The 27,459-nt window shown below is 41.9% G+C and overlaps 1 protein-coding gene across 7 annotated transcripts in view; it reads right to left on the reverse strand.

The window, feature by feature from the left end:
- KLHL24 (kelch like family member 24) overlaps window positions 1–27,459 on the reverse strand; it is a 46,815-nt gene that overhangs the window by 5,407 nt on the left and 13,949 nt on the right. For 5 of the 7 annotated variants that reach the window (XM_031968023.1, XM_031968022.1, XM_031968024.1 and 2 more), the window contains 4 exons: window positions 17,057–17,241; window positions 13,901–14,019; window positions 10,827–11,015; window positions 9,468–9,656 (listed from right to left, as the gene is read on the reverse strand). In XM_031968023.1, coding sequence (XP_031823883.1) covers window positions 9,468–9,656; window positions 10,827–11,015; window positions 13,901–14,019; window positions 17,057–17,241 — 682 coding nt within the window. The other 2 variants (XM_031968026.1, XM_031968027.1) reach the window with 2 other exon arrangements.

Here is a 27,459-nt window from a genome sequence, read left to right on the forward strand (position 1 = left end):
TTTACCGCTGAGGAAACTGAGGGGAAAAGAAATGAAATGACTGCCCAGGGTCATACAACTACTAAGTAAATGAGAGCGGATTGTAACTCAAGGCTTTCTGACTCTAGGCCTAAGCACTTTGCACTCTGGCCTCCCCCTTTAGCTGTCAACTTTATTATTAAGTATTTCATCAAAAATTGTGTAATTAAAATCTATGGCAATTCTCTAATACTTGTGATAATTATTATTATATATGTGTCTATATGAATATACAACATACAATTTGTTTCTGTCCCAAACAAAATTTAGGAGTTAATTTTCAATATTTAGTCTCAAAGAGTATGCTGAAATTTAAACAATACAGTTTCTGGATGTATAAAAGAAAGGGAAACTATATTATAGCATTCACTGGAGAGACACACTCACTAGCAGACCAGTTTTCTATTCCTGAGCATGACTATTAAATTATTATGTGACATAAGACAAATTATTACTTTATCTGTACAAATTCAAGACTATCATTTTCTTACTCGGAAGAGGTTAACTATTTAAAATACTAAAAAGAAAAATATGTCTTTCAAATGAACTAGACTATCTGATACTAAGATCATTATATCTTTGTCTATAAGGCCAATTTCATTATATGAAGAAAATGCTTAATTTATAGACAGTAAATGCCAAATGCCAGTTAAATCCTGGAGAGGAGCTTTTCTTCCTGCAACTTCCAGGCTGCAAAAATTGTACATGAGGACAAGGATATGACTTTATAGCAAGGAAATCATCAAAAAAGAAATGCTCTGAGAAAGGAGGAAAAGTGTAGAAAGCATGAAGAGAAGACCTTTCCCCTAAATGTCATTCTTTCTCTAAGCTTTTGGACTTCTGACAAGCCATCACCATGGTGGGTTTTAGAGAAACCGAGGCAGACAGTGGTTAAGTAAAGTAACTTCCTCAACTAGGCAGTATCTGAAAGCGAATCTTCCTGGAGCTCCCTATTTTAAAACCTGTACCACTTAAGTGATCTCTACAAGCAATTAAATCTAGTATGTGTTGTATACATGCACACACACACACTTATACCATGCGCACATATACATGTTTACACAGAGACAAGCATACCCAGATACACACATGCTTTTGGTGTGAACAGCTATGATGTTTAACACAGAAAGGCCCTGGGTGGACACATGCTGCTTTCCGGGCCAAACTTACAAGTTCATCATTCATCATTTGAGAGATGGCCCAGGAGTGGCCAGAAAGGCTAGTAGTGGCCTCTCTGTGGTAGGACTGGAACATCAAAGGGACTTGAGAAGAATCTTTTTAGCTTATTTCACACTCCTCACAATGAGATTTTACTTGTATGGCCATCTTGCTTGGGTGGCAGTCTCCTAATAAAGAATCTAGGGGCTGGGGCAGCTAGATGGCACAGTAGATAGAGCACTGGCCCTGAAGACAAGAGAACCTGAATCAAATCCAGCCTCAGACACTTAACACTTGCTAGCTGTGTGACTGAAAAAGTCACTTAACCCAACTGCCTCAGAAAACAAAAAAGAAGAAGAAAATAGGGGATAATAAGTGCTTAGTGTAAGCCGAAAAAATTCTGAGGATTACTGGCATAAAAGACTGAGTGGTCAGAGACCCTCAGAAGAAAAGAACTAGAATCCAATCAAACTATTTAAAGTGCTTCATTCTTCCCTGATTTACTCAAATTATAGCAGTTTATGGCACTGAAATATGCAAAGGTACTGAGGAATCACATTTCATCAAGCAAAGGCATTTAGTAATTATACTTTATCCTATAAGGCTAATTAAAATTATAGCCTACATCTACCCTACATCATACTATAGATTTTTCCGGGTACAACTTACACTTGAAGGCTTTAAACTACTAACAGCCTAAGATATAGTTTAAAAAGTGGGTGAAATGGATGGCACCATCCCTGACTCCCCATTCCTCTACAATGCACACATTAGCCAACAGAACCAAGTCGTTTGCTCACTACGACCCTTCATTAATGTCACTTTGGTCATATGGTGGGTGGGGGAGGGTTGAGGTGGTTCCAAGTAGAAGAAAGGGATACAGTACCAAACACATCTAGGGGAGAGAAAGGGGAAGGCTGAGGAAGGAGGAAAGGATGGAAGCAGGGTGCCAAATGGGCCCTGGGACTGAGCAGGGCCACTACACATGGACAGGAGTAGTGGTCATAGACAGGCCACATTATAGTCAAGGCTTTAGGAAGTGAGGGGGATTGGAAGAAGAGTTGGTCCCCAATAAATGACTTCTGACCAAACCATTGGAGCAAGGCTCCCCAGGCTGTGACAGGGTGAAACGTTCCTCTAAATCACCTCATCAGAACCCAAGATGTTGGAGAGCACCACCTCCCCCAACAACAAAATGACCAAAACTGAAAAAGGTGACATCATAGTCATCACTTCTGGGCACATCATCAGAGATGAGGTTCTCTGAGACCCTGGGTATTGTGGCCTTCTTTTATTGTAGCAAAATTCTGAGCTGTCAGAATTGACTCATTGTTGGAGAAGACAAAAAGGACACCTTTTGAAGAATGTAGAAAACATAAAAAACAAAGGCTATGTGTATTTTTATCTAAGAAGGGGCATGGGTTTTTAATAAACCCTAGAGAAATAGTAATAAGCAGCATAATAACAGCTGTTGACCTTCATACACTGTTTTAAGATTAAGGCAAGTTACCTGTATTCTTATTTGAGCGCTACAACTTCACTGAGGCAGGCTCTATGTAACTTCTCCTTTTTCCTCAACCAGGAGTGAGGTATAAAATGGGAATGGAGGTTCAGAAAGGTGTGACATTACTTGTGTGTTCAAAGACATGGAGGAGATGATGGCTGGAGGGAAGAGACAAACCTTGGTCTGTCCTGACTTTGCAAGTTAGAAGTTGGGTGCCCATTCTGAGAGGATTTAAATAGTGTATTTTAGCCAGATGGCAAGAAGTACAGAGTTTAGTTAAGTTTCATGCATGGAAGGAATTTCGTGGACAAGACAGAGATGTAGATTAAAAAATAATAAGGATTCTGGACATGGTTAAAAATGCTAATTACCATGAGTTAATACTTCTTCGGTTGGGGCAAGGCTGAATCAGTTACTATATATGAATGTAATGGAATTTTATTGTTTTATATGAAATAAAGAGCAGACTGATTTCAGAAAAGCTTGGAAAGACGTTCATGAACTGATACTGAGAGAAGTGAGCAGAACCAAGGGAACATTGTACACAGTAACAAGAATAGGTGATGATCAATACAGTGATTCAAGACAATTCCAATAAACTTGGGATGGAAAATACCATCTGCATTCAGAAATAGAGAACTATGGAGACTGAATGTGGATAGTAGTACAGCATAGTATTTTCACCTTTTTGGTTGTTTTTTCTTTCTCATGATTTTTTTCCCCTTTTGATCTGATTTTTCTTGCACAACATGATAAATATGGAAATACATTTAGAAGAACTGCACATACGTTTAACCTATTATCACGTTAAGTTAATGTCTTAGGGATGGGGAAAGGGGTGAGAAAGGGAGAAAAATTTGGAACACAAGGGTTTGCAAAGGTGAACACTGAAAACTATCTTTGCATATATTTTGAAAAAATAAAATACTATTAAAAAGTTTAGTTTTTAAAAAAGTATGTTATTTCTATCAATGACTTGGACAAAAACACAGATTGAAGGGATAGTTAATTCACTGGCCAATGGCCAATTGAACTGGTAAATGAAGAAATCACAGGCTAGAATGTGGAGCTTACAAGTTGAAATGTAGTAAGGGAAAAAAATTGTTTTGCACTTGAATCCTCCAAAACAGATTGGGGGAAGATAGCTAAACGTTTCTTCATATGCAAAAGGTATAAAGTATGGATCCAGACTTGAGCAAGCTCCTTGAGTCAGCTGAATGAGCAGACGATCCCATCAGCTATTTGATTGGAGGCTACACTTAAGAGGATTGAGAGCTATTTTATATTTTTATCCAGGCTGCAATTAAATGAAAATGATCTCACACCGATCTGCCAAAGTCAAGCACAGCAGGAGAGAGAAAAATCTGTAAATTCTAGGAGACAACATACAAGAAGAGAGCCAGCAAAAAACAAAACAAAACAACTATGGCCTCAGATTCTATATAGGAAGAGACAATTAGAAATTCTAATACAAGAAGAGTAATGTGACCTTTATAAGTGGAGGACTTTATAACTTGGAAGAAGAAAACAAATTAGATTTGAGTCTAAACAAAAAAGGAGAAACTTGTTCTTGAAGAAACACGAACCATAGAAGAAGTGATCATTTTATGATGAGAAAGATAAATAATAAATAAAATTTGCTATTAAGCCTAGATATTGCAGGAAGAAATTTCAAAGGAGAGAAAGTATCCATAGCAACCAAATGGACTACTATTTTTCAGAGAAAGTGATGTAAAAAAAAAAAATGATGCTCTGAAGACAAAAACAGAAATGATTCTGAAGAGCTGGAAAAGGGCCTGACATGACTGTAATAGGAAGCTCATTGAGCCTGGATGGACCTGTACAGAAGGTGGAAGCAAGGGTAAGCATTTAGGGCTGAATACAAACAGGCCTGCAAGAAGGGTGCCCAGAGGAGTCAAGTCTAAAAGAAGCAGAAGCTGAACGCTAAGGATGCTAACAAAGGGAGATGGATCCTTGGTCATGCTAGAGGAGGAGGAGAATGAAAGAAGGGCATGGATGGGTCTTGGTGGTAGATGGCTACCAGCCTGAGCTTCCAGGAGATACCTGTGGCAGGTATTGGCATTAGGTAGGCAGACAGGCAGGGGAGGTCAGTCACCAATGGCCACAGCTTGGTGGCTGCAACTCCAGAGCCTGAAGCTTAACCTCTTTTTTCTTAGTTCCAAATGTCGAGGGGTCCTTCCAGGAGACAGAGAATCAGGCCTGGGGTCAGAAAACCTGAATTCAAATCTAGACTCAGATATTTCCTAGTTGTGTGACCCTGGCATGTCACTTCATCTCTCAACTGTACAACAAGGATATCACCCTCTCCCTCCCAGGATCAAATGAGATAATATACATAAAGGACTTAGTGCAGCGTGGGGCCCTTAAGGGGGCACATAAATGTTTAGTCCTTTCCCTCTTTGTATGGAACCAAGCAAATAATGAAAAGGAACTGTGTTATCCCCAGAGCTCTGGGGCTTGCTCCCATGCAGGGAAGTGAGTGTCAGTGGTTGTTATGGGCCAAAACTTGAAACAAGGTACTAAGTCAGTGGAATTGATAGAGACCATGGTTACCTAATTTAGCCTGGTTCAGTATGATTGATTTAATCCTACGAGGAGATGTTATGGTCCAGGACTTGAAACAGGGTACTAAGTGGAATTGAGGAGTCAATGGTTAAATCTAGTTTAGCATTGATTTAATCCTACAACAAATAATGGTTTCCTAGTGATATAATGATTGGTTTGTACTCAGTGTGGGGCATATTAAGCTAGAAGCTCTTGGGGCCATAAAGACAAGTGCACTAGAAGCTCTTGGAGCCAGATGGAGAACTAGGGAAGACAAGAGACCATGGTGGCAGTCCTCCTGCCTCTCCCACAGAAACCAAGACACATTCAGGAGGACCTCAAGAAGCTGGCAGAAGCAGAGAAGACAAAGGACTGGTGGCAAGAGTTCAAGCCCACGGAACCAAGGAGAGAGATAGGCCTCTAAGAAAGCTAACCGGGCACCGGGAAAGGATACAAGACTTGGAAAGAGACAATAAAGGATTTGGACTTTAACCCCAGGCTACATTTGGGGTGATTACTGAACTGAAACGAAGGCTGCCTCCAGAGACCCCAAGGAAACTTCAATAGAGAATATTACATTTTAGAGAAGAATATTCTAAGTGGTGACAAGGAAAGTGGGCCCTTTTCCCCAGGGGGTCCTGCCCCAGTGTCAGCTGTGGAGGCATGGGCCCACTCTTACACTGCGTGAGCCTGTCTAACCTTTGGAGATGGTGGCTCTCCATTTTGCTTGTAACCCTCTGCAAAGTTTTTTTCAGCAGATAACAGGGATTTGCCCTCTGCTTCTAATAGAGTGGAGAAGTTTTCAATTAGGATTTTTCAAGATATAGTGCCGGGTTTCCTGGATTTGGGACCAGAGTTGGAGATTTTTAAACGAGTTCTCAATCTGTTTCCTAGGGTAGTTGTTTTTGATGAAAATAATAAATGTTTAATGCTTATATAGTGTTTACTGTGTACCAGACACTATGCTAAGTGCTTAACAATTATTATCGCATTTGACCCTCAAAAGAACCTTCAAAAGTAGGTGCTATTATGATCCACATTCTACAGATGAGGAAACTGTGGCAGAAAGAGGTTAGGGGTCACACAGCAAGGAAGTGTATGGCCAGACTCAGGAGTTTCCACTTCTAGCCTAGAGCTCCCATCTGCCTTAGCTGTGGGTAGACACCTAGGACTTGTTTCTTTTCTACTTCTCTACTCCTCTGTTTTTTTCCCAATATTTCTAACTTCCAATAATTTCTAAAAATTCTAATCCTAGAGTCATTTAGTTTTCTTTCCAAAATTTTAACAGCAAGGAGCCTGCCCTCTGGCTAAGGTTTTCCACTTTCTGTTCTAACTGAGTTAATTATATCCCTCCAGAGCTCCCTCTTTACTTATAATTCTCTCCATTTTTTCTGTCACTCTTGAGGGCTCTGTGGCAGGGCCGGCCCCAGCTTACTTGTACTGGTTTTGGAGCCCTTCTCCTCTTCCGGATTTACTTTTCAGAGACAATACCCTGGGACTGGTGCCAAGCCCATCACACTTGACACTTCCTGCTCTTTTGGATGAGGAATGAGACCCTGTTTGGAGCCTATATTCGTTCAGGATGCTAGAAGGTTTCGGATTCCCCATCTGGGACCTCGTGGACCATTCAGAATCAGAACATGGTGGTCTCTAAGCAGGTAATCCTTCACAACACTGCAGGCTTGTCACCCCCAAAATCATCCCCATCAGGCTCACTGGGCTCCAGCTGGATTCCTTGATGGGAATGTGTGTCTGCCTTTCACAGGCCTTCTCCCTGGTTCAGAGTCCTGTGAGGGATGGTGCCCCCCTTGCTAGATCTTTGGGGGAATGCATGTGCAAGAGTGGGACTCATTCTGGGACCCTGCATGTCACCACCTTTCCCAGAATTTGTAGCCATAGAATATCAGGAGAGGTAGAGTAGCACTGCCTCCTCCCCGCCCTTCCCTCCCCCTACCCCCAGCAGCCTGAAGCATCAAGGCCCTTAAGAGGATTTATGTAAGAAATGGATCAATCACAGAGAATAAAGAGGTGGAGATAGGCTGCAAAAGTGCAGCCAGAGAAGATCCCCACAACAGTGTGAAAACAGAGATCCATCAAAATGGCAAATGTAAGTTTAGAGGGAAAGCTAAGTGGGAGAAGAGGACAATCAAAGGGCTGTAGCGTGAGGCAAACTGGTCCTGAACTAAAGAGTAAGAAAAAACAGAAAGGGTCACAGGAAAGGTTCCGGCAGGGGAAGAATTACCTGCTAAGGCTTTTTTGTAAGGTAGTCTCAAACCTGTTATTCATGGTATAATGATCAAATGGGGAAAAAAGTTGGGGGGAGAAATGAATCTGAAGGAGTTTAGTTTCAAACACAGTGACTTTGAAATAATGACACTGAGGAAAAAACTCCTAGAGGCCCTGAGAAGTCCCAGAATAATGGGCCTCAGAGAACTCTCAGCATAATGAACTGTCACACATCTCAGAGAAGCGGAGCAACTCCAATGAGCTCATTACCTCCCACACTGGCCGTTCCACTGCAGGACACCAAAAAGTATTTCTTAAATTGAAGAAAAATGTGTTTCTCTGTAACTTGTGATGGACTGTAGAGCTAGCTCTTTGCTGTAGTACCACAGAGTGCTATGCCCCTTCCCACGAGAGTGCTTCAAATATCATCAATTGGGCTAGAAAATATATCTGAAAACTCTGTCTTCCAACATACATGACATATCAGGGAATATTTTGAGCAAAATTCAAATTTTGAGCATGCTTCTGCACAATTTCCTCAAGAAATATCAAGATAAAATAAAACTGTCCCACTTTACAATAACTCACAAGCCATCACCATTCTGATTCCCATTTCCATGAACTTTTAAGGCTATCACCTCAAAGGGGCATAATTTTTGGTACAACTTCTGGTGCAGAACCAACTGTCCCTCAGCCACGACTTCTTGCCCAGAGTTGGTATGTTCAGCCCCAGGTCAAGTCAGGCAACTGCCCAAAGTTCAAGGAGGAACCACTGTCTTATTGTAGTATGCCTGTATTTCTTCAACCATTTAACAAGCATAATTACATGAGTAGTTTTTATTAAGTTCCTACTTTTTTTCCCCCCTTTTTAAAAAATAGGTCATTGATGCAGTTTTTCAGCATTGCTTCCCTAAGCTCACCTCTCTCATAATTTCTGTGGTTTTTATTGCATGATTTTCCTAACTTGGAGCATTGTAGAACTCCGATAAAGTTATAATAGAGCCATTTATGCTATTATGCTCCCTCAAGTTTCTTTTCTTCAAGGGCATCATTCCTGACTCATGCAGCTATTCCTCACAGAGCTTGGGGTCTTGTCCCATTCTCATCTCCTTTCCTCCCTCCAATATGCTTCAAAAATGGTCCGAGAGTGACAGGGATTCCTGATTAGGACACAGGGGACCCTAAAGTTCCACGTTACTTAACAACATTGGTGCTACCAACTACGGTACCCATGTCTTCTTCACAGTTATGTCGAAGAAGAATCAAAAGGAGAAACACAAATCTGAATTAAAAATCTGGAAGAACATGAACATTCAGGAAAAAAGACAAGGAAGGAGAGTCAGCAAAGCAGATAAGGAATAGTCAGAGAGGAAAGAAGAACAGTAGGACATCACCAGTAGGTCAGAGGTTTGGGGGAGAAAGAGTTTCAAGAAGGAGACAGCTAGAAACTGGATGCATCATGGAAAGAACTTGGCATTGAGAGTGCAATGACAGCTTGAGGGAGCAGCAGGATGGAAGGCAAGAGTTTTTGTTGTTACTGATTTTGTTTTAAAAGACAAGAAATGAGTATATTTATGATGAGAAGAAAGGAAACAAATCAAAAGGGAAGATCCTTTAATCCTCAATCTGAGGAAGATCCTTAACAGGCATATGATTTCTCCCAGTCACCTATGGGTTTATTTTTATGCACTTAAAAACATGGTTCTGGCTGCCACCCAAGCAGTCCAGGACACCAAAAAGGAGTCCTTGGGAGGGCAAGGGCCCCAGAACAGTAGCAGGGCAGAGGGCAGGGATCAGTTTGAGGGGTTCATCATAACACTTGTAGAGAGGAAAAGAAAGCACACACACTTCTTCAATCAGAGAAGCTTCCTGAAGGAAGTTCCTACAGACCTGCTTGAAGGAAGTTCCTACAGACCTGCTTGTAGGAAGGTCTGCTCTGCAGCACCCAGTATATGGAGGTTGACATTACTAACAATCACTGCTATTAAGATTTTACCTGACGGCTGAATGTATTCTGCACATGCATCCAATAATCTTCAACTGGATCATAACAATAGATGGTCTTGGTGAGCCCGCCAGCAACATAGATCAGGTTATTTAAGGACACAGCTGTTATGCATCTCTTGGCAATGGGGATTGTGGCACGAAGTAACCAAGAGTTGGTTTCAGGATCATAAGACTGAACCTGGTAAGGTACAGAAAAACATTTAATTAGGTTCCTGAGTCCTGGATTAACACACATACACATACCCTACACCACCCACAGAAATGAATTCTTAGCTTCTTTAACAAAAAAAAAAAAAAAAAAAATTCAGAGAGTCAGACAGTTTAAGACATCTAAATAATGTAATATTTGTTGTATACCAAGATTTGGGGGCATCTCTATATACGGTTTCTCAGGATAAGGCTGACAGTCCTCAATTAGAAATGCTGCCAGAGTTGTACATAATCAATTCACTATTACACATCTACTCCTTTTTCTTTTTGTAAAGAAAAATGGTATGCTTGTGTGTGTTTATGCGTGCGCAAAAAGATTAAGGAAAAGTCTTGTCAGATATTTTGTAATGTAGTTTTTCACAAAATTAAAATAATGTAGTTTTTTTCACAAAATTAAAATCTGACAATCTTTTAAAAGCAGTTTCCTTAAGCAACTACAAGACACTTGACTCTTAAATCTGCCACTATTCAGAGGAACACTGCTCTCTAAAGAGTGCTAAAGGTAGGCAGCAGTTGTCTGGGTCCAGCAATTGCACTGTCTAGATGACTGTACTCTAGTTATATTATATTCAACTAACAATTCTCCCCCCCAACAAATGACATCAATATCATTTAGCTCTTGCTCAACCTGCTTGCTGAAAGATCCCTTCTGCCAGGAGAAGCACACAGTTTTCCAAGGTGTCCAGTTTCTCCTCCAAGTTTCTTTTGCTCTGTCCTCCCCCTTCTAAAATTCCTTAGAGTACTTACTCTGCAGGCTATTTGCTCCCTTGTCTGCAGACTACGTTAAACAGCCAACCTGTTGCTTGAAGATATATTTTGGATTTTGTGAGCTCTACAGAAAAACTCCGACAACATTTTTAAAAAGGATTTTTGCATAGCCCCACTCCAAAAATTTTGACTGGCAAGCTGCTGGAGATGGAAGAGACAACACATGTCACTCACTATTTGATGGGTGACTCCTCTGTGGAGAATTTAAGGAAGAGACATGGATGAGAGGTCCCCAGCAAGAAAGAGGAGAAGCGTTGTGTTGAAACCCCGGAGCCATCCAAGCTACAGCTAAATTAGTGACACAACTTAGAAAGGAGGAATTCCACTGACAGAGCGCTAGACAATGCTAAAGACCACAGAGGCTCCTTACCTTGTCTGAGCAAGTGTTATCATCAGGCCCGCCACCAATCACAAACAGCTTGCCCACACAGCTGGCCACGGCTGGAGAGCTTACTGCTTCCTTGAGGGGAGCTACTTCAGTCCAACGATTGGAGAATGAATCATAACATTCCACACTGCTGAGTCTGTTCTGGCCATCATAACCTCCAACAACATAGACCTATATTTACAGCACACAAACACGATTTACTTTAGTCTGCTCTTAAGTTTGGGCAAAAGCCTCTACTCTAATTACATATAATGAATCGATTTTTCCCCTTGGAAAACTCTTAATGATGAAGGGTCGATGATTACAGTAAGTTTAGCTTAAATATTTAAATTAAAAGTCACTTCATATTATTTTAAGATGTTTTATCAACAACTTTTGTTTTTATATCACCTCCACGTCTGCTATCAAATAACATTTTTTGGTATCCTCTGAACCATGTGTAAGACCTAGCACAGGGAAAAGACTTACTAAATTCTTGATTTAAAAATCTAGCACTTCTGAGATAAATTAACTGCCCTCACCCCTCATGGCATTTCAGACTTTCGCAATCTGGCCCCTTTCATCTTTATTTCCCATTAACCTCCTTCATGCATTTTATATTCAACTAAATGTTTTGCACTCCCCAATCTATCCCCATTTGCCCAAACCTGTTGCTTTCCTTGCAATTTTCTTCTTCCTCATCTCTTTACCCAATAAGGACTCTTCTTCCTTCCCTAAAAGGCTTAGCTCAGGTACCATTTTATCCCAGAAGTCTTCTCTGATTCCCCAAATGGTTAATATTCACTACCTTCTGGAACATACTTATATATACACACTAATTTGTATAAACGTTGGGTCCCCAAATATACTCTAAGCTCTTTGGGGGCAAGAACTGTAGTTTATACTTTAGATCTTCCTATCTCCTGGACTATCTATCATGTTGTGTGGCACAGACTAGGGATTTAACACATGTTGAGTGTGAATTTAAATTATATTTTGGTTGGGGAAAGGGAGATGGGATTTGACTAATAACAGGTATGAATCTGTTATAGATAACATTCATAGGCAAATATCCTGTACTGCTATAGATTACCAGAGCTCCCTTTCTCTCTGCAAATCCATTTCTTTGGGCACTTCTCCCTCTCTCTCTTCTCAATCCGTCCCAATTCAAAGGTTATATCATGATTTTTCTAAAAATATATTTTGGTCCCCCACAAAGTGACCACCAATGTTAAGAAAGATGAAAATTTCTGTACATGTACCCAATTTGTACTCCCATCTTGTGACTGCATCAAGCTGGCCTGACCTCAAGTAAAACTCACTTGCCCTCTAGGTCCTATAGATTTATATTTCAGGAAACCTCAGGCCAGCACAAAGTCTTCAAATCTGCTCTGAGTGACCTGATCAAGAAAATTTGCACAAAACTGGAGCTTCTTCAGTACCCTGAAAACTGGCAGTTCTAATCCTCCCTGCAATCACAGCCACAAAGACCAAAGGAAATGGGCCCTCTTCTCTGTTCTTCAGAATCTTCTGGATCACAATTCCAAAACCAGAAAAGGGTCCATGGCCGAGCCCTGTCACATGGCCTACAAAGATGGTGGGGCTCGACCCCTGGTGACAGGAACCAGTATCACCAGGAATGGCCTTTACTGGATAAATTTTGCTGGAATCTTTGACATAGTTCACTTTCAAAGGAGATTTTTTCAAATTTTTTCTAGTCCCTCTGTTTCTATAATTCTAAAAGTTATCAATCCTAAGAAGTCTTGTTGGTTATTTGAAACAATGTCTCCCATAATGAACTCATTATGACCACTACAGAAGAAATATTTTTCAGGAGCTATGTATGGATGAGAGGCCTGAGACAGACTCTGGGAAGAGGCCAGTCCAGCCTTGTCCCTCTCCCCAGCTTACTGCCCTATAGGCTTGGAGCTATTTCCCCCGGATTGTTGAGAACTCCTGAAACTTTCTCCCTTTTCCAATGAAGTTCATTCAAGTTCATCAAGGGCCCTGAGGCTGCTCCATCCATGCTGCCCTCAGGATTTCCTCTCCCATGCTCCAGCCCTTTATTCTGAAGCTCACTTCACCCCCAAGGTCCCCCATTGTAAAGTCTTCCACCCTAATGGTTGCTCCCTTTCTGTGCTGAGTTTTCAGGCCAGGTCTCATTCCCAGACCCCCTTGAGTACTTTCCTCATCTTCCTCACCTTTCAAGCCTTTTATGTGAGATTTTTTCCCCATCAGAATGTAAGATGCAGAAGAGTGGGGACTATCTTTCTTCTTGTTTTTTTATATACAGAGTAAATGTTTAATAAATGTAGGTAGACTCACTGGTGGGTTTCTTTCCACCACTTTTCAATTCATGAAACTGAAAGGGACCCTAGAGTTTCGACCGGTGTCTGCCCCTACATAACGTTCTCCCCTCTAGCAATAATTGGTTCCCAGGAATCTTGTGAAAGAAAATGCAGTAACACCTGAAACAAGTGTTTATGTAGAAAGTCCAATTACCATACAAGAACAAAAGAACCTCTCTCATGGGTGTGGCCAGTGCAGCCCCTTCTCTCTGAAGGCCATACCACTGCTGTCCCCTAAAAGCTGGCTTCCAAATATGGAGGGCTTCCTGTAATGAAAAGAAGCATCCCCATCTTCTGGGCCACTCACGGCCTTCACTTTAGTATATCCACTGTCCCCTTCCCCTTCTTGAGGTTGTCGTCACTACACAGCTTGAGACCTTGGGCTCCTCCTCAGTAAAACAGCTGGGCCCAGACCTGAAGATTTTATAGGCACTCTGATTCTGGGGCCTTTTTAAAGCTAAGACTTGAGTTCTGGGGGGACTGTAGCACTTCAGCTGAATGACTTCATCTCCATGCCCAGAATTCCACCAAAGGCTTTCCTATCCTGATCTCTGACCTACCACATACATCAGCACCAGCCACACTGACCACTCAACTCTTAGACCTGCCCTTTGCTGGCTCTGCTCCGACTCTTTAAGTCTTTCTTGAATCACAAGCATAGAATCATTACTGAGAAATCAGCTGGGGTCATTTTGCCACATGGCAAAAATTCAAAGAAAGTGCTCTTACCTTACCAAGGAGGACAGCCATTTTATGACGCCATCTGCCCTTATTAAGAGAGGCAACTCTGATCCAGATGTTAAGCTGTGAGTTATAAATCCAGACATCACGGCTATTGATTCTTCCTCCTTTAAAAAAGACACAAACATAAAACAACCAACTGCCATTTTTGACAGAGATCGTAGCTAGAAGGCTGCAAGGGATCTCAGTGGCAATCCCGTCCAAACCCCTCATTTCAGAGATGAGGGAACTGAGGCCCAAGGTCTGGAAGAAAAGTGGCGGAGTCACCCAGGTAGGAACTGAACCAAGATCCTCTGGCTTAAGCAAAGAAAAGCTCTGTTCACCATCCTGAGCTTCCCTGTTTCAATTCTCTAAGTATAAAGTAATAAAATTGTATAAAATTAATTCTTTTTAGCTCTAATCTTTCGACAATCTATGTCTGCCCATCAGTCCCTAACTATCTTACTCAGTTTTCAGTGTAGGGTCCAGAAATAGGGTTAGCCATGGCTGAAATGCAAGGATCATCAATTCTGATGGATGGGACTCTCTTCAACAATGAGATGATTCAGATCAGTTACAATGGTTTGTGAAGAAGAAAATCATCTGCACCCCAAAAGAGAACTGTGGGAACTGAGTGTGGATCACAACATAGTTATCTTCACCTTTTTGTTGTTGTTTGCTTGCATTTTGTTTTCTCATTTTTTTTCCCTTTTTGATCTAATTTTTCTTGTGCAGCAAGATAATTGTGGAATTATGTATAGCAGAATTGCACATGTTTACTCTATATTGGATTACTTCATGTCTAGGGGAGAGGGTAGGGAAAAAATTTAGAACACAAGATTTTCTAAGGTGAATGTTGAAAATTATCCATATATATATTGAAAATAAAAAGCTTTGATTAAAAAATAAAAAGAAATGCAAGAATTACAACTAGAAGGCCATATTAAATATAGTTTTTATATTAAAATATAACAAAAATATGACTATGCAAGCACTTCTTAACATGGACATGTCTACCAAATCATTTCAGTCATCTAGGTTAAAAGGGGAAACAGCTAAAATGTAAAATAATATTGAGTATGAGATGGAGTTGACATTACTTTACCAACTCTCAGAAAAAACCTATAACTAAGGGGGGAACTCTTTGGAATTTTGAAGGATATATGTTACAGGATACACAAAGGTACTAATTTCTCACAGGAGGTATTACAATCATGGAATTGCTGAAATAAATGCAGATTCAAAAAATTTCAATAAATTCATGAGTGGGGACAGTATAAAAAGTTATTATTATGGCCGATGTTATGAGGGGAAAAAAGCAGCTCTCAGAAAGCTGGAAGGATCATTTCACAGACGAGAAGCTCAAAGGCACAGAGGTTATCTGGTCAAGGTCATGTTGGGCATCAGTGACAAATTTAGTGTCTGAACTTAAAATCTTATTATGTCCCTTCTACTGAAAGGATTCTAAGATAATATTCTCTCTAATGGTAGAAAGCTTTAAGGAGAGAAGCAAAGATTATAAAAAAAAGATCAAAAGCCTTCAAAACAAATTCTCCCAAGCATGATTTTTTCTTGCAATTTTTGATATGGATGAAGATCTAATGATCAATAACAGTTCGAAACAACTTCAACATATTTAGTGTTTTGCTATAAGAAAGAGGAGACGTGTCATGCTTTACAGCAAAAATAGATGAAATATAGGTAAAATATAACTTGTTTTCTGCTAGGAAAAAATCCATCCAAAATCAGGTTTATCTGATTTTATCTATTTATCTAATTTTAGGATAATTTAACAGTCTATTTTTTGTTAAAATAGATATGGCTTCATTAAGGAGATATAAACTCAACACAATAAAAATTATCCTAACTAAATTGGGAGTTGCAAGAAGTCTCAGTGATTTCACTGCCACAGGAATTCCCAGGAAAGGAAATCCTCTACCTGTGAATGTCAGCAGCTTTTCTGCTCCTAATGGTCTTAAAGGATTGCCTCAAGCCCAAGCTCACATAGCCAGAATATATGAGACAAAATTTGAATCTAGAATTCCTTGACTCCAAAATGACATTCTATTTCCTACCTATCCCTCCTCTAAACTATAAAATACATAGCAGCAAACTTAAGTTGGAAAGAAGCATAACAAAATGCTGCATTTCCAAATCACTGCCCCTAAAAAACCAAGGAAAGGTCTTCCTAAGCCTGAAAGGAGCCCCAACTTCTCTGGGTCTCACGTGCTCAGAGGCAGAGTATGCACCGTCTTGTCCCCCAGTATTCCCACATCCACCCCCAGAGGCAAGAGGGTTTAATTGATGAGTATAAGAGAGACCAACAGGTGCTCCTGGAACTTTGCCTCACCAGGGTTCTTTTAAGCTAATGTAGATAGAATCTACTGTTATATCAAATATGTTAAATATAAAAGTCATATATTTTTGGTTAGATGATAAACTGCCAAAGTATCTCTACTGTTACTTAAGCAAAATTTATCCCTTTGTTTTTAGTGACTAAGAGCGGTGAAAGAGAATACAAAGGTAAAGACTGTAACAGAATTAAGAAGCTTTAGGTAAAGTTTTTATAGTTTTCAGAACAATCGCAGAAGACAAGAGATAACAGGAAACGTTTGATTTTAGGGGTGTTCTCCATTACTGTAAAATTTTTCTATACAAATCTTTGTTTCCCGATACATTTCTATCGTCACTTGTATTTAAAATCACCCCTTATAAACCCCGCTCCCCACAAAGTGAGGAAAAACCAGGTCAGTCAAAATGACACATTGATCTCCTTCCCTCCTGACAGAGACTCCTATAGGAAGCCTTCTCTGATCACCCTCAGCTGCCAGTGGCCTCTTTCTTTTAATATTTGCTTGTTGACTGAACATTCTGACAGCATATGTGGTGCCTTTCCAAAGAGAAGGTGTGAGCTTCACTTTAAGCATCTTGATATGATTCTGAAAAGAAGATTCACTGATTAAACCAAATTCTAAATGTATTTCAGAAGCATATTTAGAGGAATCCTCTAACAAATCTTTTTATAAAGCAATGTCTTTTGTAAAGCAGAAAATCTCTCTGAATTCATGTTTTATAAATAGAGTCCAGTTTATCTAGGTTGTGGAAACACCTGGCTTTCATAAACAAGTGTAGAGCTGCCATCTTTAACGAGGCAAACATTTTTACCTGAGACAAGAATGTCATTCCTCAGAGCACACACTGCATATTCCGACTTGGTGAATTCCGGCAGCTTGGCCAAAGACTTCCATTCTCCAGTAACAGGGTCATAGCACTCAGTGTAGGGAAGATTAAAGCCCCCAACTCGCTCACACCCTCCAACGACTACAATCACCTCCGAGAAGCCAGTGGATCTAAAAGAATGTTAAAAGGGGACACAAGGAACAATCATGAGTAGACAGAAAAAAGTGAAATGTCATTTAGTTTATGTTCAGGTCTGAAAACGTACTCCCTAAGTTCCGGATTTAACCGAAAGATATGAAACAGAACCTAAGTTCTGCAGAATCAGGGGCACCAATTTTCCCACTGAAAATCACCCAGATTGCTTTAGATCTGTGTTATGGGCCAGAACTCTGAACTTGAAACAAAGGATTCTTACAAGGTGCTAAGTCAGTGGAATTGATAGAGACAATAGTTATCTACTTTAGTATGGTTCAGGATGATTGATCTAATCCTACAAGGAGATGTTATGGGGCAGAACTTGAAACAAGGTACTCAGTGGAATTGGGTAGTCAATGGTTAAATCTAGTTTAGCATTGACTTAGTCCTACAACAAATAATGGTTTTCTAGTGATATAATGATTGCTTTGTACTCAGTGTGGAGCTTATAAACTAGAAGCCTTAGCCAAGGAGATTCACAGATTCAGAGACAAGCGGACAAAAGGCTGGAGCACAAACCCTTGGACTCAAGACATCTCACACCACTTTGGTGACAGGTTCTCTTCCTTCGCTTCTCCACTGAAATCAAGACTCCAGAAGGCCCCCCAAAAACTAGCCAAGCCCCAAATGAAGGAGATAAGACTTTGAAGGAGACAATCAAGGATTTGGACCTTAACACCTGGCTGCGCTTGTGGTGATTACTGAATTGAAAGAAAGGCTGCCTCCAGAGACCCTAAGAAAACCTCAACAGAGAACATTACATTTTAGAGAGAATATTACAGATCTAGATAAAGAAATTGAAACTATTTCTAGTCATATGAAAAGATGCTCCAAGTCATTATTAATCAGAGAAATGCAAATTAAGACAACTCTAAGATACCACTACACACCTGTCAGATTGGCTAAGATGACAGGAAAAAATAATGATGATTGTTGGAGGGATGCGGAAAACTGGGACATTGATGCATTGTTGGTGGAGTTGTGAAGCAATCCAACCATTTTGGAAGAGTAGTTTGGAACTATGCTCAAAAAGTTATCAAACTGTGCATACCCTTTGATCCAGCAGTGTTACTACTGGGGTTATATCCCAAAGAGATTATAAAGAAGGGAAAGGGACCTGTATGTCACGAATGTTTGTGGCAGCCCTTTTGTAGTGGCTAAAACTGGAAACTGAATGGATGTCCATCAGTTGGAGAATGGCTGAATAAATTGTGGTATATGAATATTATGGAATATTACTGTTCTGTAAGAAATGACCAACAGGATAATTTCAGAAAGGCCTGGAGAGACTTACAGAACTGATGCTGAGTGAAATGAGCAGGACCAGGAGATCATTCTATACTTCAACAACAATACTATATGATGACCAGTTCTGATGGACCAGGCCATCCTCACAGAGATCAACCAAATCATTTCCAATGGAGCAGTAATGAACTGAACTAGCTATGCCCAGAAAAAGAACTCTGGGAGATGACTAAAACCATTACATTGAATTCCCAATCCCTATATTTATGCACACCTGCATTTTGATTTCGTTCACAAGCTAATTGTACAATATTTCAGAGTCTGATTCTTTTGTACAGCAAAATAACGTTTTAGGTCATGTATACTTATTGTGTATCTAATTTATATTTTAATATATTTAACATCTACTAGTTATCCTGCCATCTAGGGGGGGTGGGGGTAAGAGGGGAAAAATTGGAACAAGAGGTTTGGCAATTGTTAATGCTGTAAAGTTACCCATGCATATATCCTGTAAATAAAAGGGTATTAAACAAAAAAAATAAAAAAATAAAAAAAATTTTAAAAAATTAAAAAATTAAAAAAAAAGAATATTACAGATCTGAAAATTCAGACTTTAATTAATCAATTAATTTTTGGCAAGATAGGTTGGGGCTAAACAGACCTGAAAGTTTAGAAATATTGAAAAGAAATCTGAAACAGTTGGGCCACTAGAGATATTCACTACCAATTTCAAATTAAAGAGGACATTGAGCTCAATGGACATTGTCCTTTTCCTGAAAGTCAATAGAAACTGAGGAGATGCACTGAGATCACTGGGCTAAAAAGAGTAAATCTTAGTTGGTGGTGAATGAAAACTTAGATCAGCCTGTCAAACCAAGTGGGAGGCCCAGCTAGCAGAGGATTCTAGCTGTCTGTACTGGCCTCTGGCCTTACCTCCTACTCCCAGTTGTTCTGGTAACAACAGTAACCAAATCAAGCTTAGCATCAGTTACTAGAAGAAAGGACTTGACTCCATTCTCAATCACTAGACTGTGGATAGCCTAAGACCATCTCCTTAGGCGTTACTTCTCCCCATTATAAGCAATGTTCCCTGATGCAAAACCTCACTGTTATATTTGTACTACCTGTGCCTAGCACAGTGCCTACCACAGATTTAAGTCCTTAATTAACACCTGTACATTCATTGACTACTGGGGAAAATCATCATCTACCCATTTTCCTAGGGTTCTGTGATGGGATCAGTGAAGGGAGGAAACAGTGACCATCATTTCTGAAAGTTCAAAAATTTTCAATCAAGTTCCAAAGCATTGGCTTGGTGAGGGAGAGTGGGGAAGGGAGTGGGCACAAAAGGGGAAGCTACCTAACAATGATCATGGGACTGGGTGCCATGCTTCATCATCGGCAATGATAAAACCCAAGGTACATAATAAAAACTAGGCAGGAATAGATCTTTTGTAGAGTCACAGATTTAGAGCTGGAAGAGACCAGAAAGACCATATGATCCATCCACTAAACCAGGAGAAGAAACTGAGGTCCAATGAGATTAAAGGTCACTCAAAGATGATCCCTTCAAGAACAGAGTCTGAATGCCAGGCAGGTGCTCTGCCCCCTACAAGAACAAAGCCTAAAATGCCAGGGCAGGTCCTCTGCCCTCTACGAGAACAGAGCCTGAATGCCAAAGCAGGTCCTCTGACCCCTATAAGAACAGAGCCTAGAATGCCAAGACAGGTCCTCTGGCACCGAGTCCACAGCACTCTCTCACTCTAGCCTAACCAAGAGCAATATCTGATAGAGATGGAAATGGGCTAATGGTAGACTTGCCAACCTCAGGGGTCCACACTGAGGGTCCCATGAAGCTATTTTTGTAGAGAAGGGGAATCTAGAACAAGATCTTGCAGGCTGCTGAGGATGGGAAGATCTTTCTTGGATAACAGGCAACAGAGACAAACTAAGCACTCACTGCTGAAGCACTCACTAGGCCATAACCCACTAAAAAGTTGAGGCATAATGAGAACTGTTAGGTAACTAATTTAAGGAAAATAACCTCAAATTGTCCTTACAATGGGTCTACATCATTCATTATGGTCTATGAAAGGACTCTCAGAGGCATTATTGATCACTTCCTAAAAACACCAGGCCAAGGATTTCCTTTGTCTCAAAGGTGGAACTGCATTAGAGGTTACTTATAGGAGCCCTGAAAACAAACCAGCAAAGACAGTCTTACTCTTATATTAAGATCCCTGCACACCCCAAGAGGCCAGAGCACAAAAGGCACAGAGAAGGTCAGCTGAAAGGATCAAGGTCGGAATTAGCCTCTGTGAGAGGCAATGTGGCAAGATAGCCAGCAGCCCAAGCTGAGCCTCAGGAGCCCTGGGTCTGATCCCTGCTGTGTCACAGCCAGCAAACATGGGGAAGTCAGCACCTCTGAGCTGCAGGCAATTCTGCAAGAGATAATACGACTTAAAGACTTGTTGTGATCTGCATGTGATGAGTGCCCCCTGCCACCTTATCATCCAACAACGGTTTACATGAGGGTCCCAAGACCTCCCTAATGTCTTACCTATTCCTGACAGCTTCACCTCAGCCAGCAACTGCTTGTTCAACATTCCTATCTTGAGAGACAGGAGTTGGTGCCTTAGTCCAATCAATTATTCAATAAACATTATTAAACAACTATTAGATGCTGGGGAATGTGCACAAAGGCATAAAAGACAGTCCGCATCTTCAAAGAACTCACAATCTAATGGGAGGTGGGGGAAAAGAACAAACAAACAAATGTATATAAAGCAGCTGCACTCTTGGTAAGTATACACATGTATGTATATGACAAATAGGAAATAATTAACAGAGGGAAGCCCCTGAAATTCAAAGGGGTTGGGGAAGATTTCCTGTAGAAGGTTGAATTTTAATTAGGAATTAAGGGAAGCCAGAGAGGTCTGTAGTCAGAGGGGTGGAGAGAAAGCATCAAAGGCATGTTGGACAGCCACAGAGAACGGCCAGAGTAGAGAAGACTGGATATAGAGAGGGTGAAAGAGAGGGAGGAGTCCAGGATGATTTGTGAAGATGTTGGCAAGATGGGAATCCATTTATTTATTTATTCATTCACTCATTCATTGAGATTAAATAGTTTGTACATTATCTAAATGGTATATGGCACAAGAGGATTTGAACCAAAATCTTGATAGAAACTTGGAGAAGGAAATGGGAAACCATCCCAGCATCTTTGCCAAGAAAACCCAAATGGGTCACAGATTGTTGGAATGTGACTGAAACCACTGAACTTTTCTGAACTTGATGCAAATGAGGGACAGTCATTTATTCCCAAATCCATGACCCTTGGCTATAGGGTGGGGGACATTAGTTTCACTGTTCCATCACAGCAGGTCAGAGTAGTTTGTTTGGCCTTTAGAGCCAGACTGCAACAACTTTTGTTAGTGACTAACAGAAAACTCCCTCAACCCCCAAAAGTTGGCATACTGAGTACAGACCTGCAAAAGTGAGGGCATGAGTTATTCTTCTGGGTTCCCCCAGCAATTAACGGCCGGACAGAAGGTAACTAGGAGTGGGAAGCTGATCCAATAATTAATCAGACAAAAAGGGATGACAACAAACTTTTTCTTCCACCACTCTCTTTTATGGATTTTCTTCTCTTCATCTGCCTCCCAGATTTGGGGGAATAAGAGGGGAAAGTGGAATAGGATTGTCTATGTTTATGGACTATTCTTTTGAAGGGGGAAGGAGATGTCCCCAATGACCTTAATGACCTGTGGAGGCTCACAGAGTGTGCAATGACTCAGGCCTGCTAAGCAGACACATTGCCACCTAAGCCATCATGGCAAGTCTGGACAAAGAGAGTGGGGAATTCTACCCGATCATAGAGGATTATGTTTCTAGAGGTGCACTGCCAGATATAGATGCAGGACCAGCCCAAAGCAGGGGTTGGAGAGCATGGGGAAACCAAACTGTGAGTGTATGTGACAGTCTCCACTGCTTGGAAGTAAAAAGATTTCATTATATAGCCTTGCTATAGTTTTGTGGTGTGGAGACTGTAATATATTGCTAGTTAAAAAAGTTCCCTCCACTGAGCTAACATTTTAATTTTTTTCTGATATCTTATTTGTCAAAAGACCCTCCCTTCCCCCCATGTCTTTATCACCCTCACTTCTATTTCCCTGTCTAGAGACAAATCCCTTACAAGAATAAAAAAGTTCAGGAAAACAAACACACAAACATATCACCCAAGTCACAGGATGGGACACCTATGTTTCTGCTAAATTACACTGGTTTTTCCCATGCTGGACTCCTGGTCAGTTGGAGTACATACAATTGTACTATGCCTCCACCTCTTGGGATGCCTAGGAAGACCCACCATATCTACCACTAGGCAAGTTACATCTTCAAAGCCAAAGTAATCGAGGATTAGATGTCCCACTGCTCCCCCCTCTCCTCCTGGCCTAATACAGAGTAAATTAGCTCAAGTTAGAGAAAGGCAGAGTGGTACTGGCAGCAAGCAACAGGGATGAGCTGACGGTGCTCTTGGGGGCGCTTCTTCCTCTCGGGACTCTAGACTCTGAGGAGGAAGGCCCTGCCAACCCTCCCCTCTAGAGGCCCGCTGCTATCCCAGACTGACAAGTAGGTGACATCCCCCAGCCCTGAGCCAGCAAGGGTGGGAAGGGAGAGGGTTTGCCTTCAGAGTAATATGCTATTAACGGTGACCCCTTTCTTTGCTATTAACATCTGATGATTAATCCTACTGGGGGGGGAGGAGGGGCACCAGGCTAATCAGAGTTCTTCGGGCTGTTCTTTGCTTCTCTTCCCTTTTCCAGTTAAAGGCTTCATAACCAGGCGTCGAGGCTTCAGGCCAGGGTGCGCATCAGCCCTTGCTGGGTGGATTCCATTGCTCACAGATGACAGGAATCAGCTGAGCAAGTTATTAAGCACTCGGGAAGCACAGGAGGATCCAGAAAAGAAACAAGGCACATTATCTCATCCACCACAGTTTAGAATCTCCTAGCAAGGAAGAAGCAACTGTCCAGATGGCTCTATCCTAAGCTATGCCATGGCCCATCCGTGGGCAAAGATCAGGGTGGGCTATGGGACCAGGTGAGAGCCTCATAGCCACCTGGGCTGGGTCCCTCTGCTCCCAGCATCCTCCCAAGGCACCTGACCATGATTCTCTTCTGCTCAAAACTCTTCCATGGTCCCCAATTCCCTTTAGGATAAAGTACAAATCCCCCACCATCTGGCCCCAGCTCCTCTTTGTGATTTTTCTCAAGTCACCACCCCCGCCTTCCCACCTCTGACACAGCCAAGCTAAGTGCTTGAAACCCTCTACCCCACCTCCATGTCCTTCCTCTGCTCCTCCAAGGCTTAACTCAGATGCTTCCCCAAAATGGGAAACCAAGCCCCATCTCCATTCTCCCCTCTGGGGCCCCCAGGGCCTGGTAGTGGTGACTAGATAGCACCCATCACCCAGAGGGAGGCTAGATAGGATGGAAGCCCTCACGAAGGCCAGCCTTGCTATCTGTAGTAACAAGGAGCATGAGTTTGGGGGGAAATGGACAAGTTCCAAAGTCTGAGCTGCTGCCAGGAATATCCAGACGGAAGCAGTTCAAGGTATGGACTGAACTCTTGGGAGAGATGAGATCTTGGGCGTCATGAGCATCGAGGTGGCAGGCACAGCTATTAGGGTGAGCCAGCCAGACTTCAGCCAGGTCCCTAGGGATTACGTCCACATGGGGAGGTGAGAAGAGAGTGACAAATGAGAGCCCCGGCATGGTGTTAAGTATTGGCCTAAACACAAAATTCTTCACTCAAACCTAATTTTAGTTCATCTTTTCCATCCAGCCTCAGGGTTAGGCCTGAGCACCAGCCCTGTTCCCAGCACCAACGGCCTGGTAGGGATGTTCCACTCAGTCCCATAGGAACCTCAAATTCAGCTGGAACCAAACAGAACTCCCTTCTCTCCAAACTCAGCTTTCTTCCAAACCCCCCCTCTTCCAGTGATCCACATTTAAAACCCAGAATCCTCCCCTGGTCATCTTACAGGTCCAACCAAACTCCAAGTCTTTCCACCACACGCCTCTCCCCCCTGACATCCCCTTCTGTCCAACATGCCCAGTCCTGGCCCTCGCTGCCTCTTTATCTGGATGATTACAAAAACCCTAACAGCTCCCGACTCCCATCCATCTTCCACACAGGGCCTTCTCAGGACAGCTACAACTCTGGTGAAAGGCTGCTCTTGCTCCAGCTCTAGAGGGAAAATTGCCTCCAGGACCTCCAGTCTCCTGGCTCAGGCCTCTCTCCACCTGACCTATAGCACTTCTGAGTATCGAGTGTTTAGACTTTGGCACCCTTGAGAAACTTATTAGAAAACTTATTTTTAAAGCTATAAAGAGCTTGTTTATTCCATAAAAGGTTTTTCACAGTTCACAAGCTCTATGAAAAGGCCAGAGAGATGGAGCAGTGCAGGGCTTGGCCTTCTCATGTCAGGAGGATGTGGAGGAAAACTTTGCAATATGACATTTACACACTGAAAATGCTCCAGTTCTTTCTTTTCTTCTCCAGAAAAAGTCAGCCACAGTAACAGGAGAAATGGGAGGCTCTGAGCTGCTACTGCTGGGTATGGACAAGCTTTCCCAGAAGCAAGCTGATAGAATTCCCTGAGATGAAGCAGGGGCAGGGCAGGGCAAAGCGCACTGGCCTCAGAACTGAGATTCCATCTTCCGCACTTGACAAACCTCTGAGCCTTGATTTCCCTACCTGCAAAATGGGGATAATAGAATCTCTGGTACTCCACCCAAGGGGGCTGGTAAATCCTGAAGCATTCTAAGAGTTTCAACTATGATGAGATGGGAGTAATCCTGGTCTTCACTGTATCTAAGGAGCTGCATGTCCTTGGATAAGTCATTGAACTGCCCATCCCCTGCATGTGATCTCTTGGGCTCCTTCCAACTCTACTATTCTGACTCTACTATTCAACTCTACTATTCTGACTCTGGGGAGAGAGATGGGAGAGGTAATGATAAAGATGCCAAAAAAGACAAGAGCGGAAAGAAGAGTTGGCCACAGAGGAGATGAGAGGCCAAAGGAGGGCAATGTGGGCACTGCCGCGCTGAATGCATATTAAAAGGAATAGGCTAAATATGGTGTAGGCATGTTTTCGTGTACAATCAGCACTTTCCAGGCTTCTTTGTGTAAGGAAATATGCATATATTTGTGGGAGATTATGTGGTTCAAAGTTTAAAAACTAAAAAGGGAAAAGCAATCTAATGAAAGCAAACAGGGGATGGAGAAATGAGCCATTTAAATAAGGAGGCGCCTGAGGAGAGGAAGGTCTTTCCCCCAAAACCCTGCCCGACCACCAGCTGGGGGAGACTCTCCTCTTGTTCAGGGACACGTGGCCCTGGAAACCTCTTCCAAGCCCAAGATTCTAGAACTCCAGGAATTCCTTCCTCCAGCCATCAGGTGCCAAGGCCGGGTCAGGCAAAGGCCTGCTCAACCAGGGCTCCCACCAAGCACTCCCTTCTCAGCACAGTCCCCAAGATCCAAGCCTTCTAACACAGTAACAATCCAATACAGGAGTCTTCTGGCCATATTAGGAAAACAAAAGCTCTCTCATTAATAAAAGACACACTGCACTTTACTAAAAAGATGGACCTATTCAAAGTTTTACAGAATGGGTTTCTATAAATCAAACTGTATTTTAAATGCACTGATGCGGAATTTTAGATCTTGTCCTGACTTTCCACATGATTGAGGGGAGTCATAGTTGACAAACGCCTGCATTTTCTCCTTAGTTTTGTCAATTAGAACCCTCAGATGTCACCTCCTCTGGGGAAACCTTTATGATCTAGTCTCTAATCTGGAGCTATTTATCTCAGGTTCTATTAACTTATTTTTTAAAAAATATTTTGTTAACAGTCTTTTTGGAATAGTTGGTTTCCTTTGTACCTCCTCTGCATTTTACTGTCTGCATTTAAAAACATGATTCTGAAAAAAGGATACACGGGTCTCTGTGGACCAATGGCCAGAAACAGCCAGGGAATTCACCAAAGGATGAAGACCCTGCTTCCCAGGGCCTTTCCTCCCCAATGGATTATGTTGTATACATTTCTCTGTATGTGCCTTTAAGTGGAGAGGAAATACTTTCACTTCATCTTTATATCCACAAGGTCTAATGTACAAGGAGAGTTTAAGAAATTCTTATGCAAGTGATTTAAATTGGCATGATGCGCTATGTGCTTACAAAGGCTTTCCCACATCCCATCTCCTTCTCTCCTGTCCTGCAGCACATTCAGCAGAGCCAGTGTTCCACCTACCAAAGGACTGCGTGACCCCAAGATCAGTGGGGATGTCAGCCCCAGAGGGCTACAGGGCCTTCACGGCTTGACAAGATAGAAAGCGTCACAAACTGGGGATGGCCAAGGAGCGCTTTGATTGTTTATTCAGATGATATTAGTTCAATAGGGCATTTACTTCCCATAGAAAATCTCAAAAGTTTCACTTTTGAAAGCCTCTAGAAGCTGCTCCCAGGCACTTCCCTCCACCCCCGTCTTCTCCCACTTTACACTCTCCCCACATCCCCCTGACCCAGGGCTGCACACCCGCACTCCATCTATTGCCACTGGGCATTTTCTCTGCCTCTGCCCCGTGCCTGGAACGCTCTCCTTCCTCATCTTCACTGCCTGCCTTTCCCAGCTAAAATCCCACCTTCCACCAGAAGCTGTTCCCTTCTCTTTTCATGCCTGGGCCTTCCCTCTGCTGCTTATTTTGTTTGCGTGTAGTCTCCCTTAGACTGAAGAGATGGGCTGCCTTTACTCTTGTTCTACCCCCAGTGCTTAGCATGGTGCCTGCTATACTATTAATCAATGCTACAATATTATAATATAATTAATTAATCCCCCAGCTCTCCTCCTGTCCCCTTCCCTATTCCTTTGCTGCCATCA

Source organism: Sarcophilus harrisii, chromosome 4 (genome assembly GCF_902635505.1).
Source record: "Sarcophilus harrisii chromosome 4, mSarHar1.11, whole genome shotgun sequence".
NCBI lineage: Eukaryota > Metazoa > Chordata > Mammalia > Dasyuromorphia > Dasyuridae > Sarcophilus > Sarcophilus harrisii.